Source organism: Engraulis encrasicolus, chromosome 12, assembly GCF_034702125.1.
Source record: "Engraulis encrasicolus isolate BLACKSEA-1 chromosome 12, IST_EnEncr_1.0, whole genome shotgun sequence".
In the NCBI taxonomy this organism is placed as follows: domain Eukaryota; kingdom Metazoa; phylum Chordata; class Actinopteri; order Clupeiformes; family Engraulidae; genus Engraulis; species Engraulis encrasicolus.
In genome coordinates this window covers 39,006,990-39,023,124 of record NC_085868.1, presented here as the reverse complement: position 1 = coordinate 39,023,124, position 16,135 = coordinate 39,006,990, and the positions used below count along the sequence as shown (strand labels likewise).

General features: G+C 41.0%; 1 protein-coding gene across 1 annotated transcript; it reads left to right on the top strand.

Moving 5' to 3' along the window:
- Nucleotides 1–5,171: 5,171 nt before the first annotated feature.
- Nucleotides 5,172–15,605, top strand: setdb2 (SET domain bifurcated histone lysine methyltransferase 2). Its single transcript, XM_063212161.1, has 10 exons — nucleotides 5,172–5,626; nucleotides 5,712–5,825; nucleotides 6,846–6,941; nucleotides 7,059–7,152; nucleotides 7,837–8,706; nucleotides 9,510–9,679; nucleotides 10,367–10,621; nucleotides 12,277–12,500; nucleotides 13,740–13,828; nucleotides 14,868–15,605. The coding sequence occupies exons 1-10, from the start codon at nucleotides 5,599–5,601 to the stop codon at nucleotides 14,929–14,931; spliced, it is 2,004 nt and encodes a 667-aa protein (XP_063068231.1). The 5' UTR covers nucleotides 5,172–5,598; the 3' UTR covers nucleotides 14,932–15,605.
- Nucleotides 15,606–16,135: the final 530 nt, after the last annotated feature.

Genomic DNA, 16,135 nt, shown 5'->3' with positions numbered 1-16,135 from the left:
AATGTCCTGGGAGGCATGAAGGTCCTCAGAGTTACAATATTGAGCTAAATAAAGCATTATACTTTACATTGAAACGACACTCAGTACATAAACATGGTACTAGAGCAGCTGTGCTTGATCAGATGTATGACACCATGTTTACAGATGCCAATGTCAAATTCCTCAAAAAGGAAAGATTGGTGTACGCCTAGGGCAGGGATGTCAAACTCAGGCCCGGGGGCCAAATTTGGCCCGCAGAGGCATTTTATTTGGCCCGCAAGATCATTTCAAATGTGTATTACAGCTGACCTACATACACCATTAATACATAGAAAATATGACTTAAAGGCAAAATTTTGTGCACCACAGGAATTATGAGTTGGTCCAGGCTAGTGAAAGCACATACAGTACTAGCACATAGAAGTACAATAGTATGAGTATACATGATGAGAAGAACGTGTTATTTGCCTACTGTATACACAATTTCAGTGTATTTTATATTGAATTCGGCCCGCGACTTCATCCTAGATTTTGATTTTGGCCCACTTTGAATTTGAGTTTGACACCCCTGGCCTAGGGCACCAAATTGTCTAGAAAGCCATGTAGAGCTTTGTGGAGATACATTCATTTGTCGAGAGTCAGGAGTTAGTCGTGATGTGTTGATGTAAACTGAAACATTAAGGTAAGCGTACCCATTAAGCCCATGTACCCTTTAAGCCCACTTTCAACTTTGAGGTCAATTTAAAGAAAGGGAAAAGGTGAATTTTGTTGTTCATCACCCTATCCAATTAAAGGGTTTAGTAACTGACAAAATGTTTTTTATTGCAAACAAATCACATTTTTTATTGTCGAGTTATTCCCGTCCAAGTGAATCCAGTCTCAGGACTACTGACAAGAAGTTGCCTCAAAACTTTGCTGTTTTGGGACATGTCAGAAATCCTACAATTTAAGCTAGTTCAAGTCAAATGTTTTGAAAATACTTTCATATTTAGTAAACTAAGAGGTAAATGTAATGATTTTTATATATATACATGCAGTGTTTTACTAAATTATAGCATTTCCCTTCAAATGGAAAGATGTGTTTTATGAGCGAGCACACGCCGATATTTTCTTGATACAACCACACACCATCTTTATCTTACTCTACCGTAAGACTTAAGGTGGTTAGGTATGAATTCTAAGCATATTCCAGTTTGTTTGGCATTGGTCTTTAAAGAAATGCATCATGAAATGTTTTGTGGAGTTGATTATTTCCATAAAATAGCTTTTTGTATAGGCGGGCTTAATGGGTACAAGGTGGGCTTAAATAGTGCACCCCATTGAAATGCATGTAAGTTTGCATGCATGCTTATGAAAAATGCCTTTGAGGGACATAAAAAGTGCTGTACAATCCCAAGTTGTTGGTTTAAAAGGCGTAATGTAATGAACTAACAATAATCAATAAGAAAAAATACATTTCTCTGTTTGGATGTAGAATTTTATGAAGTATATGAAGTAAAAGATGCCGTAATATTTAATTAGGTTTTATGCACTATTTTTTTTAGCAAATCTTACATTTTTGGTCTGACACCCTTTTATGCTATGTAGGCTCCACTGTTTAAACTCAATTCACACACCTCACCAGGTATTTTGATAGAGAAATAACTATATGAGCTTATTTGGAACACAAGTGGGCTTAAATGGTACCAATGGTACCATTTAAGCCCATTCAGACTTTTCACTTTTCTCGTAAAAAATCTTCATATTGTACTTTGAAATATCCATCAACTCAGTGACAAACATTGAGAAGAGAGGTAAATCTTACTATTTAACAAAATATTTCACAAAAAAATTATGTGAAGATGATTGAAAAATAAAGAAATTTAGATTTTGGTGGGCTTAATGGGTTCGCTTACCTTAATCTAATCATCATCATTATATTGTAGTACTGAAAATGGTGGTTATTACATGACATTACATTGCATTATTACATTATTATAATGGTTGTACATAGGCCTATGGTTGTACTAAATAAATAAATAAATAAATAAATATATAAATAAATACTATTCATATAAATCTGACATTCCATTGCAATATCATACCGCCACAAGAGCCAGTCCAAAGCAAATCCCAACTCCGGCATCCAGTATCACGTTGAACTTTTCACATGTCTGAAAAATGAAACATAAAGAAGTTATGCTTACTATCTTTACAGTGGGTCAAATGTAGTTAAACTCTTTATGCCATTAAGTAAAACATAATAATAATGGCACAGAATAACTGGATTCAATTCCGGTACTATTATAGACCAAGAATTGTCAAATTCATAATAATAATAACAACAACAATAATAAAAAAAATAAAATAAAAATAACTATGTCTGTATGAAAATCACATATATACAGACTCATTTAAAGTCTTCATCTACAGTACCCAGACAGACTGCATATATTACGTTACATTAGCGAAGGGGTGGAGAGTTACCCTGCTGGGACTTGAACCCACGAGCTGAATCTTACTATTTAACAATAAATAATGAGTTTCAACTCGTGAGTGCGGTTGCGGTTGCCAATCACTACACTTGTCATAATGTCTCAGTAGGTTTTTGGGATGTATTGACACCCAAAAAAAGACAATTTACAGCATATTACATAATCTCATCCGAACCAACATTAAGACACTGAAACTGTCCCCTTGGGACAATGTTGAGTTAGATTCTTTGTCAAGAATATGTTTTTTTTACTTTGTTTTTTTGTTGTTGTTTTTTTTGTTTAATTGTGTTTGTGTTAGAACTTTTGATGGATGTTTCATAGTGTTTCAGCACCTACCTCCTTGTCAGCCTCACAGTGCCAGTACTGTGAATAAGATATTTTCAACATCAGAAATGCTTACGTGGTATATACATAATATTATTTTCAATATTTTTGTTTGTATGTAATGTATGTTTAAAAATATAGTTTGTTTTTGCCTCTTACCCAAGACCTTAGTATGACAGTCTTCACGCTCACAACCAGGCAAACGACCATTCCAAGGCCCACAAGAACAGAAAACTATACCCAAAGAAGAGAATTCTGTCAGGCACCAATTCATTCTATAGGGTTTATATATTTTTTTCTGAAAGATTGCATGTGTGCTATTAAGTAACTGTTTTATTGTTATCTCAGGCTTATAACTTGAAGTCAACGCTTACCACGATGAGGGCCCATTTCTTCTCCTTGTATGCACCATAGACGCCAAGAATGGAGATGGCAGCCACAAGTGCTCCCACCAGATACGACAGGCCTGCTGTTACACGATCACCTTCCCCCTGTCATGACATCAGTCATTCAAATGGAAATGATTTGATTACAGGGAAAGGTGTTTTAAAGTATCCAAATGACAAATCCCTAAAAAACGCTGTATAACACAGTAGGTTTGTTTTGGATTGCATTGTTTGCATGTCCAAAACACTGAGCACTGCAGTTTAAGTGTAGCATTTTACAGTATTTTTGGAATATGCAATTTTTGTGTCGAAGACACTGTATTTAGTGTATTCAGTCATTCTGCAGTAATACTGCTGCTGTGGTAATGCCAGTAGGCAATGCATTGTTCAGTGGACCATGAGCGTGTCATGCTCCGCCCTTACCTGGTTCACAAGTTCTATGCGTTGTCGAACAGCAATGACGATGCCAATCACCTGATAGAGAACAACAACAAACATGACTCATGAGCAATGAAAAATAGACTTTACTCGATTTTGGATACTATAAATGGCGACTCAATGGTAAAAAATAATCAGAAAAAGAACCATAACAAGTTGTATTTAGTTGACTTGAGTTGAGTTGTATTATAGCCCCATAGAGAACAGAGGTTAAATCAGTGCTTTCAACAGCCTTAAAATAGTACACACATTATTGTGTTTATAACCTGGCCTACTTACAGCAAAAAGTGCATTGAAGGCGATGAAGATCCATTTCAAAGACGTATTGATAGACATTGTGGATAATCAACTCAGGTGTACAGTACTTTACCCCAGTGTAGACTGCACACAACTGATGTTTGGCTCAGTGAGTGTCAGAGAGGTATGCTTGGGGAACTGAAAGTGTTGCCATCATGTCAGACTGGTTTGGTGTCTCTTTGTGAGGTGAAGGTGAAGTGCAGGCATTCCTGACATAATTCTCCACAACACAATCAGATTTAGCATATGGTCGCTTCTCACGCATTTAACTGTAGGTGGATCTGTGACTCCACTTCATATAAGCGTGATCTTGGGCATTTGAATGGGCCCAATTCAACAACATGGCATGATATCCCCTCATTATCTGCGAGATCTGTATGGATACCCCCCAAAATTTGGACTGAGCTCATATTTGCACACTAACTTTCAGGCATTTGTGACAGCCCAACTGGGAAACTCCAACAACTCCATTATCATTTTGACACAACACTCCACAGCAAACAAGTGAACACTGGACACAACGAAATTGCATTTATGCCTCACCTGTGCAAGGGGGCAGCCACCAATGGCACCCGATGCAGTGCAGCGGGATGATGCCATGCTCAGGGTACCTCAGCCATGGAGGAGGATGGGGGAGACAAGTCTGTCGCCCTAACAGCTTACCCATGACTGCCCATTTGACATTTTACTGATGAGGTCGGTGTAGACGACATAACAATGTCTCGTGTTTTTTATGTTTTTATGATTTTTGCTGATAATGGTTTGAAACACGTTCCGGCACGCTTTGTCCGGCTGCCATATGGATATCATCTCATGTTGTAGAATTGGGCCCATTTAACTGCAAGCATGGCTTTTCACCAGGAGAGGGCCATGTTACTGAAACTTCAACCCATTTTTTTTAAAACAATGTGCCTAAATAAAATGGTTCAGAGCTTCAACAAAACTTATTTTGCCCATCACTAGTTTTATGACCTGTATGCTATGTCTGTTAATTAATTGTAATTTTATGTGAATGATAAATGCCATCCTTTTCACTTATTCCACTTTTAGCCTAATTATTTGTTTATTTGTTTGTTTGCTTTGTGTGTTTTATATATTTTGTGTATTATGTGTATTATGCATTATGTATTTTATATTTGTTTGTTTGTTTATTTACTTTTCAGTCACACAGCACAATAAGTCAATCTTTTATTTTGAAACGCCGGATGTAAATGTAAAAAAACATTTTGCGACAGCTGGCTTCCCCTACACTTTTACGGCAGTGGCTCAAAAACTGCCGCCGTTGTCCTGCATGTGAACTATTTTGGGAAAACATTTAAAACCAGACTTATATCTTTGGATCTATGCCATGAAATTATATCGATATTGATTGAAAGACTTACCAATTCATATCCGAGGTTTCCATGTTATTATCTGAGTTGCTGGACTTTTGTCTGAACGTAAAAGAAGCCTCTCCGTTAGACATGCCAGTCGGTGTTGTTAGCTCAGTTCGACTCAGTACGGAATTAGTTTCACATTGTATTTAATCGCTGCCGTAACAACGTTAAATAGCTGTTAGATGGTGCTATTGCCCAACATGTCGTTATTGACGTCTTCTTTAAAACGTTAAATTGTAACGCTTCTAAGTAGCCTTACTATCGTAGAGTAAGGAAACGTGAAAACGAGGAAGCTGAGCTCCATATTTACAAACAATTTGCGACATGGATACAACGTTACTTAATAATATAGGTAAGTCTCTTTCTTCATTTTTCATGAGTTTCGTGAACATCTTGCCAGTCAGTTGCTTTAATCTCTCGTGACGTTTGCATTCTAGAGAAAGCCAAGGACTTCTGGAGAAATGTGAACGTGGACAACGTTTTTGATATGCTATTGCAATGCCTGATGAACTTAAGAGATGCTATCAAGACGAAGACTGCTTCAGACAATGGTAGGCAAAACAAATTTGTCAAATAAGGATTTGTCAATAAGCAATTAGTCTCTGTGAGTGTTGCACATTTGCCGAGGCTTCATAACAACAAACCTAGGGTTATATAGTGCCAGTGGCGCAACTCAAGCAGCCTCAAATGAATAATCCTCTGAGCAATTGCACAGAATTGTCAGAAAAGGAGATAATGACCAGTGAGCAGCAGTTTTGTGAGTTAAAATGCTTTGTTTATGCCAGAGCTCGGAGGAGAATGGCCAGACTGTTTCAAGCTGATAGAAAGGCAAGAATAGATCTAATAGCCACTTGTTACAACATAGATATGCCGAAGAATCTCTCTGAATGCACAGCACGTTGAACCTTGAGGCAGATGGGGTACACAGCAGCAGAAGACTACACTGGTTGCCTCTCGTTCAGTTAAGAATAGGAAACAACTGGGCCTAGAATTCACACAGGCTAACCAAAATTGGACAATAAAAGATTGGAAAATGTTTTCTGATCTAATGAGTTCAATTCTGCTGTAACACTCGAACAATAGGGTCAAAGTTTGGCATCAGCAACATGAAAACATGGATCCACCCTGCCTTATATCAACAGTTCAGGCTGGTAGTAGTGTGATTGTGTGGGATGTATTGTCTTAATCCACTTTGGGGCCCTTAGTACCAATTCAGGGGTGCATTTCTCAAAAGAGAAGTTGTTAGGCTGTTAGCAACTTTGGTAGTTGCCAATGGGAAAATGCATGAAAACAACAAAGTAGTTGATGTAGTGAGCAACTTTGGCTTCGAGAAATGCTCCCCAGCATTGATGCAATGCTACAGCCTACCTGAGTGTTGATGAAGGCAGTTGTGAAGTCAAAAGGTGGTCCAACCCGGTACAAGCATGGTGTACCTAATAAAGTGGCAGGTGATGAGTGTATTGTATATAGATATTGTGTGGTGTATGTTGTGCCTGTGTGTCATAAATCCTTGTACAAGTTAGTGTGGTTGGACAATAAAACTGATTATCGTTTTTTATTTTTATCTAAAGAGTATGCCCAGAGCATGCTCATTCTCCAGAGCTGTGGGATAAGTGACACACTGAACATGAAACATTTTGCCATTCAAGAAGTTGTCATCGGGGAAGGTAACATGCTCATTTTTATCCTATTCCTTCACTGATATGTACTCAGCAGTTTATTTTCATTAGTATGATTAGTGACTTGACTGATAAGTCATGTTTTAATGCTTGTTCCTTTGACAGATTTTTTAACAAACACTGAATTTGGTTGTTTGCAACTTCCGTCAAAAGAAAATCAACTTCTGGAAAGGCTGGAAAGTGATGAGCAGAATGGAAGGTTGGGTTTTGTTTTTCTTTTTTTTTCTTCTCCCTACCTGTATATTCTGCAGATGGGTGTTTAAAATGTAACTTTCATCAAGGTGGTTTTTAGGGCCAATTTGGTGTTTGCAAACTACCTAGAGCTCTAATGCACTGGTTCTTAACCTTTTTTTTGTCACGCACCCCCTTACCTGTGACCAAGAGAAGCCGCGCACCCCCAACCCAAACTTCTACACTTCTATATGTCATAAAAAAATGATTTCAGTGATTTATCACAATGATTCTTGCCTGAGACATTCATTAATACCTTAATGACTTGACCGGTTTAAATTTGGTTTCGAATTGGCCTAATTATAATGTTTGCTAACAGAATTTTGGACACAACCTCAACACAAACACAATTCCGCGCACCCCCTGAAATCTCTGGCGCACCCCCAGGTTAAGTACCACTGCTCTAATGCACTGTAATGCCTGTTTCACACTGGCTCAGTCCACTGATGGATGACTGTCGGTGTGTCTGAGGCATGGGGGTCTGACTGGCCGGCCATCGGAGCCACAACTCAACCGGTGGCATGAACGGACCAATAATCGGCCCATACAACATCTATGAGATGTCTTCTGACAGATCCAGTGTGAAACTGCCTTGAGAGACTCCAGACATGCTACATTTGGTTTAAAACGTGCTCTGTTCATTTTTTCACAGTTCTGACGACACCCATGACTCTCAAGTCCCGGTCATCCTGAACCACAAGGACCCTCTGACGCCGCCGTCACCCCACCAAAACCTCTTCGACCTCATGCTGCTCTCCACCATGCCCTCGCCTCAGCTGCCGGACAACAACCTGGACAGTTTATACCCCAAAGACCCGCCAGGCGACCACCACTGCGGCCCGCTCTGCGTAACCGCCATTCCCCGCCACCCGGACCACTTCCTGGGCCAGAACCCCCTCAGGGCGCCCCTGTTGTGCAAGTTCCGGCGCCAGTGTTTCGGCCGGACCCGCTACTCCTCCTCCAACCCGGACAATACTGCCGCCACCACCACCTCCTCCTCTTCCTCCTCCTCACCACCCAGCCCTGACGGCGATGATGGGGAGGCGGCGGAGAAGGAGGGGGAGGCTGGTGTGGTCTACAAAGCTCCTTGCGGGCGACTGCTGGGCAGCTTCGCGGAAGTCTGGCGCTACCTGCACAAGACGGAGGCGTTTGGCGTGCTGCAGCCGTGGAACTTCAGCTTCTGCCCGGCGGTGCAGCCGGAGCGACTGCCTCTCGCCGCCACGGTCAGCAAGCGCGACCTGAGCCGGGGGGTGGAGTCCGTCCCCGTGCAGCTCTGCAACGAGGTGGACGCCTCGCAGCCGACGGAGTTCCGCTACCGCCGGGAGCGCTGGCCGCACGGCTGCTTCCTGTGCGCGGGCGCAGGGGCAGGGGCGGGGGAGCTGTTCTCTGCCTGCTGCGACTGCACAGACGGCTGCGCAGACAGCTCCAGCTGCGCCTGCCTGCAGCTGTCTCAGAAGGCCGCTGGAGGGGAAGCGGTGGAGTATTATACGCATCAGAGGCTCAGGCAACCTGTGCAGACGGGGTGAGTAGGAGCAGACCTTTGAGAGCTACTTCCTTTTTCTTTTCCTAATACGTATAGTAGAGGTGCACCGAAAGGAACATTTGTGGCCGAAACCGAATAATAATTTATCACTTGGCCGAATACCGCAACCGAAACCGAATATTACAATTCTGTTAAAAGTCATCAAAAGTTGGGTTTTTCACTATTTTTAAATATTGCTTAAATCTACGGCTTACAATAAATGTTTAGAGATGTTTTTGAAAGAAAATAAATGTGTATTTGAAGTCAAATGTTAGAGTAGAACTGAAATTAGTTAAATTAATGCCCATTTTCAATTCATTTTCTATAATTATTGAACTTAGTTAAATTAATGCCCATTTTCAATTCATTTTCTATTCGGCCTCTGATTCGGCCACTCAATTGGCTTTCTTCCGAAAACCAAAAGTCTCTTTTTTTGCGTTTTTCGGACGAATATTTTCTGCGGCCGAATTTTCGGTGCACCTCTAACGTATAAGCTTAGTGACAGTAGATTATTATACGCATCAGAGGCTACAGCAACCTGTGCAGACAGGGAGTGAGGAGGTCTCAGGAGATGGCCCCTAGCCAGAATCAAACCAGGGTCCAGTCAATGGCCCTAACCCTTTGAATCACGACCGGGGCCAATGATGTTTGGCCAATGGGCCAATGATGTTGTGTCCCTGCTAGGCTGTATGAGCGCCAGAAATGTGATGTTTAAAAGCTGATTTGATTTAATGTGATCTGTTGCAAATGTGATGTTCAAAAGCTGATTTGATTGAATGTGATGTGTGTTGTGCCCCTGCTAGGCTGTATGAGTGCAGTCCGTGGTGTGGCTGCGACCCGGTTCGCTGCCAGAACCGGCTGGTCCAGCACGGCGTGCGCGTTCGTCTGCAGGTGTTCCGCAAGAAGGAGGGGGGCTGGGGGGTGCGCTGTCGTGACGACCTGGACTCAGGAACCTTCGTTTGCACATACGCAGGTGAGAAGCGTGTGTGTGTGTGCGGGCGTGCGTGGTACTGAATAATTTTTCTTTTCTTTTGGTCAACTACTGAAAGGACTTGACAATTTGTGTACATTTAAACCATAGAGGACAGCAAAGCAAATTCCACAAGGGCATTTCATCTCATTGCAAGTTGATAAAACACCTGAAAAGCTGCTTCAATTCAAATCTGCAACATTAGCCCCCCCTACAATATTTCCCATGTATGTGAGGCACATGTTGCCTATGATGTGGCAATGTTGTTGACATTCTGACAGTGTGTCAGTGTGTGGGGGCAGCCGTGGCCTAGTGGTTAGAGAGTTGGTCTTTCAATCTAGGGGCTGCAGGTTCGAATCCCTCCATCCATGGCTGAAGTGCCCTTGAGCAAGGCACCTAACCCCACATTGCTCCAGGGCCTGTAACCAATACCCTGAAAAATAGTAACTGTAAGTCGCTTTGAACAAAATGAAAGCGTCAGCTAAGAGCAATGTAATGTAATGTAAATGTGTCATGTCTGTTCAGTTTACAGCCAGGGTGCCCTTTACTGTAGTTGCCTTTGAGCAAGGCACCTAACCCCACACTGCTCCAGGGAGTGTAACCAACACCCTGCACCTAAAAATAACTAACTTAAGTCGCTTTGAAAGCGTCAGCTAAATGTAATGTAATCTATTTCTTTTTCGCCTTCAGGTGTGGTGCTGAGGACGGAGCAGAGCACGGAGGAGTCGCCTCCGCGTAAAGCCCCCCGAGAGGAGCCCATGTCAGATGACGAGGTGGAGGTGGTGGAGGAGTGGACCCATCCAGTCTTGCCGCCGGCCGGGTCATTATCCGCAGACACAGACACCTGTGCCCCCTCCCACATCCCCGTCATTCAAGGGCCCGCAGACCACACGGGAGCCAGCACAGACGCAGAGCAGGACACACTCATTAGAATTGTGAAAATAGGTAAGAATACTTCTTAAAGGATAAAGCAAGGGCCATAACTTACAGTGCAAAACACTGTGTTCTACTCACATGGCAGTTTTGTGTCATTTGGAGCACTTCCGAAGAAGACAAGTAAATACAAGTGCGTTATTTTTTCAAACGATTCATTATGATTGGGTAGCACTAATAAAGTGTAGTGAATGTTCTTGGTTTGGACCACACAGGCTATGTGAAGGAAAAGCAGTGTTTGGACTTCTGCCTCCCTCACCCAATCCCCCTGGGCACCTGGGGTTGTTTTGGACTTAAGGGGGGATGGCTGAGACTTGGCTCCTCTGCCTTTCTTTTAGCTGCAAAACTTACTTTATTTTGGTCATATTAGATATTAGTTCATTATTTAGTAAATATTCATGAAAAGAAATTTGGCAGTAGACAGCACAGTTTTAATGAGCAGCATAGTTGCAATACCTACTCTGGCCACCATCCTACACAGTGCACCCACAGTGGGTTTACATACAGTGTCCAATCTCACCCTCCAACCCGTGCCTGCAGTTCACCTAGGGAGCGCTGTCGAGACAGCAGAGCCCATAAGGCTGGCGCTTATAACTGACAATTGTGCTCGCTGTCGGCTGAAACTTGACAATATTACTGTAAGTTCTGAGGAACCAATGTGGATTTAAATGAAATATACAATAACCTGGGAGTTATGTCCTTCTGATTTCTTACAGTTTTGGCATTTATGAGTCAGGCTCCGCTAGCATCTTGCTAACAAAATTGCTTTACGACAGTCGTGATCACAGCAATAGAGCTGGCCGACCAATCCAAACGCAGTGTGTGAAGCCACTCGTGACGTCATATTGACAATAAAGACGTATTTTACAAAGATCCAGCGAGTTTAAACATTCAAAGTGCTGTTTGAAAGGATAATTTATCCTGCCTTTGGGAAAAATAAAATGAAACGATGATACCAATTCTCTCCCAAAGCAATGGCAGCATCTGTGGTTGAGGTCCATGAGACCCCATTCATTCTAACAGCCTCTGCGCTCCTTGGCGCTCCTCTGCGCTGTCTGGATGGCGCCACTTGGTGGACAGTACCACCCGGAAAAAGTCGCGAGATTCCTCTCTCGTACTACCAATAGACCCTCTCTGGTGCACCTTTAATGGTGACAGATTTTGGAATAAGTTAAATTAGTGTTGCACCGATACTGATGCCAGTATCGGGCGGGGCCCAGATCGACACTGAAATGGTGGTATCGGTATCGGCGAGTACCAACAAATAGGGCACCGATACCATTTACTGATGCTTATATGTCACTTGAACGCAGCCTTGAACTTAGTTATTTTATATCAGAGGTATTTTAAAAGTATTTGTTTCACAAAGGTAGACGGTAGCCTGACAAAGCCATGATGAGAGATCTTACATCCAAATAGTATGCAGCTCTGGGGCCAAAAAATGGTATCAGTGCAACACTAAATAAAATGCAGGAAAGCAGAGGCTGGAGCACACTGCAGCTTAGTTTTCAAGACTTTATTTTGTGCACACACCCGATTTCGCACGTTTCGGTGTTGCGACATCTTCAGAGTCACTAAATAAAATGCATACTTTCTAGAAATAGAGTAAACTACTTAAAAGAGAAATGACACACTAATAAAAAGAACCGTTTTATTTGATTGACTAGGTCCAGAGGTGGAGGAGCATATGATGGAGACTGATGAGAAACCAGAGGAGGAGAATAAGGCACCCCAACTCAGGCCGACAACAATACCAACCACCACCACCACCTCCACCACCACAACAAAAACAACAAACCATCTGGAGGGCGTCCAGAAAAGCAGCAGCCACACTAAGCAGAGTTATTACCTTGATGCCACAAAAGAAGGCAACGTTGGCCGATTTATCAATGTAAGATATTCATAAATCCAAAACGGGGTCCCAGCATTAACCCATTGACGCCTAAGGCACTGAATGCCTGAGCCCTTTTTAAGAAAAGCTGCCCCCAGCCTATAAAAGCCTTAATATCTCAGCTTCCGAAGCGCATAAAAATATGCGCTAAGTTTCATTTAAATGCTAAGACCCTCATCTTTCAATAGAATGTTTTCATTTATCTCAAACAAACAGAGAGTTTTAATAAAGCTGTCTCAAATCTCATGAGCCTGAATGTTGTGTAATGTGCGAGGCGCCAGTACCAATATTGCGCAATGCAACATCAGGCATCAATGGGTTAAAAGGTTGTGAACTACTGTTGTACGCTGATGGTGTTCTGGAAGATGCCACAAGAGGGCACCGTTGGCAGCATTATTATTGTGATCTTGTTGGTTTTCAGAGACTTTTGTTATTACAGTATTTCTCAATTGGTTTTGTACATTTCTCGAATCTCTCTCGCAATTTGCAAAACACAATATTCATTCTCAAAACAGCTTTAACAAATGGCAAAACACGGTGGATAACCTGCAAAACCGAGTCTCTTGCTCAAAACCCTTATTTGTCTTTCAAAAACCAAGTTTTTGTGTCAATGAACTTATCAGCGCCAGCAGAATGGTTAGTCATTGTGTCATAGTGTATGGACAAGCTAGTCAAATCAATTTCTCATGTTGTCAATTGAATAGTACACTCTTGAGGATCTTTTCTGAAGCGAAATGTTGTTTAGATTGGATGGGAAATGTTGTAAATTCAGTTTTATATTACATTTATCAGATAAGATTGAGATAGTTTCATGCATTCAGTGACAAAGCTTTTTGAGTGATATGACAAAAGCAATTGATAATGTACGAAATCACTGAGAATTGTACACAGCCATGGCATGGTGGACGAGAGCATTTGCTATATGCCGAAAACAATGAGAAACTGATTTGACCATGTGCACAGGTAACACCAGGAAGTCACAATTGAACAAAGACTTTTGAGAATCATTATTCTGTTGTGAGAAATGTACAAAACCAATTGAGAAAAACTGTAAATTAATGCACAATTTAGAAGTTTGAAATGCGGTGAAATGAACCGCTTTCTTCCTGCCATATGTACGTTGTAGCAAATTAGTTTGGAACATCCATTTATTAACATAATTGTTATTTAATCAGGGCAACACTGTGATGAAACAGATTTGTTTTTAATTTGTTTTAATCTGTATGTGTTTATCTACAGCAAAGTTCAAGGCCCAACTTGTTTGTGCAGAACGTCTTTGTGGACACCCATGACCCTCTGTTCCCCATGGTGGCTTTCTTCACAAGCAGGTACGCACAAGCAGGACACCAGTATGCTTGGCATGTAATTACATTTTAGAGTTATACAATGTAGGTATATTGGCTAATATGTTCCATATGTAACATGTACAACTGTAATGTATAGTTAAAGTGAACATATGCTTGTAAAGCATATTGTACAAGTGCATAACATAATGTTGCAAAAATGGATGTATGTTGTCCGCACAGCTTGTATGTGGCTCATTAGCAAGATGGGTGAAATAATTTGTTATAACTAGCCAAACGGCAAGAAGTAATTTACCAGTATCTCAATATAATAATAATTGTATTTGTATAGCACTGTATCATACAAGTGATGCAACTCAAAGTGCTTAACAAATGAGGAAAAAAAAACATAATTGTTAGAGGTGGATATAAAAGGAGAGGAAGAGAGGAGAGGCAGAGATATCAGGAAGGCAGAGGAAGAAGAGATAGATAGAGATTGTAGAATCATAAATGTCCACGTAGGTTGGGACCAGGATTCTTAGATGCGTAAGGTCCATAGTGGCTGAGTCTAGCACAGTGTTTCTCAACCTTTTTTTAGGCGAGGCACCCTTTCAATTAATGAAAATTTTCAAGGAACCCCAAACCAACAAGCCGTAACTTGGCATCGCACCGGATACCACAAACGCTTAGAAAAGTAACACATTTGGAGACGTCACACAACCTACATTCAAAATTGCAGCTTACATGGGCAACCTAAATTTACTTTATTGTGCATAAATGTCAGATGAAAGACTCCGCTGACTAAGCAATACTTAACTAATTCAGACAAATATGTATTAAATTGCATAATTTATTTACCAGTCACATTGCCGCGGCACCCCTGAGGCATTGCCCGGCACCCTGGTTGAGAAACACTGGTCTAGCATATATCCAACATCACCGTATTTCGCACAGGGCGTCCTCTAGATCTGTAGCTTTTTAATGTCCTCTTTCACAAGTACACACATCTGTTAAGTGTTTAATATAATGTAGTATAAGTGATTTGTCAGTATATTGATATGCCCCAAATTGTTGTTTTTCACAGGACTGTAAAGTCAGGAACGGAACTCACCTGGAGTAACTCTGAGGATCACATCAATGGCAACTGAACCGTAACACTGCCATTGTTCTCTGTGTGAGGTTACTGCGGACACATTTTGGCCATCATAAGGGAGAAATACTTACCAAATGTTGGAAGAAGGACTGACACTGTCTTTCTTGATGAAGGCTTGGGCCCCAAATGATGAAAGACAGCCCTACTCACTGTAAATGTTGAAAGATGGACCTACGGGACTTAAACTTTTGTTGGGAAAAGGACATGGACACTACAAATGAAGGAAGACTTCAGTCATTAGAAATGTTGGAAGAAGGACTTGTCACTGAAAATATCAACGGTTGGCACTAACATTATAATGATTTTGAGAATATGAACCACAGTTATGGCTGAAGTTAGGATCGAAGCTACAGGGAACGAAAAGCCATCGTTCACAGAACTGAACCAAAGTTGGGTTCCCAGACAAAACGAACTTTTCACTTGAAATTATGTCTAAAAAAATATTTTACTAGTTTGATGTTGATATTTTTTAAGGTGTTTTCTAAATCTTTAAGTGTGAAGCATTATGTGTCTGTGCAGTTTATAACCCATTGGTTGTGACTGGTGGTGTGTGACATATTTCCCAATTTTTTACGCAACTATGAATTGACTAACATGGGAGATAACATATTTGTGACACGCTGTAGTTAGGATTTTAATTAAAAAAGAAAATTCTAAATATTGGAAACATTTAAATGTTTTGTTTATTGCTTTAAATCAATATGGAAAGGCTGCTCACATGCAGAGTGATCTGCATATCTACATTTTAGGACCTGATCTCTTGTCTTTTTTTTGTAAGTAAGTGATGTGAGTTTAGATGTGCAAGTCATGTTAGTATGTGGCTGTGGCTTCCTCATTTTAAAGGTACACTGTGCAAGACTTTTTGGTGTTTATTTTCAGAATTCATGCTACCCACTCACTAGTGTTACCTTTTTCATGAAAACTTACCACCACCATGAAATTCTAAGCATTATATACGTGTATATGACTGGGAAAAATTGCACTCGTCATACATGAAAAGGGAGATCTTCTCCATGGTCCGCCATTTTGAATTTCCAGAAATGGGCATTTTTAGCTGCAAAACTTACTATACGTTAATCATATTAATAAATATTTGTTCATTCATTATATAGTAAATATTCAAGAAAGGGCCCAATTTGGCAGCATACAGCACAGTTTCAAAGAGCAGCATAGTTGCAGTACCTTTTTTGACCATTTCC

Bases quoted from the DNA above. Each gene is read 5' to 3' on its own strand.
- setdb2 (XM_063212161.1), top strand. From the start codon at position 5,599: ATGGATACAACGTTACTTAATAATATAG. The intron at 6,942-7,058 runs GTAACATGCTCA...TTCCTTTGACAG, and splicing joins AGAAGTTGTCATCGGGGAAG to ATTTTTTAACAAACACTGAA. The intron at 7,153-7,836 runs GTTGGGTTTTGT...ATTTTTTCACAG, and splicing joins AGTGATGAGCAGAATGGAAG to TTCTGACGACACCCATGACT.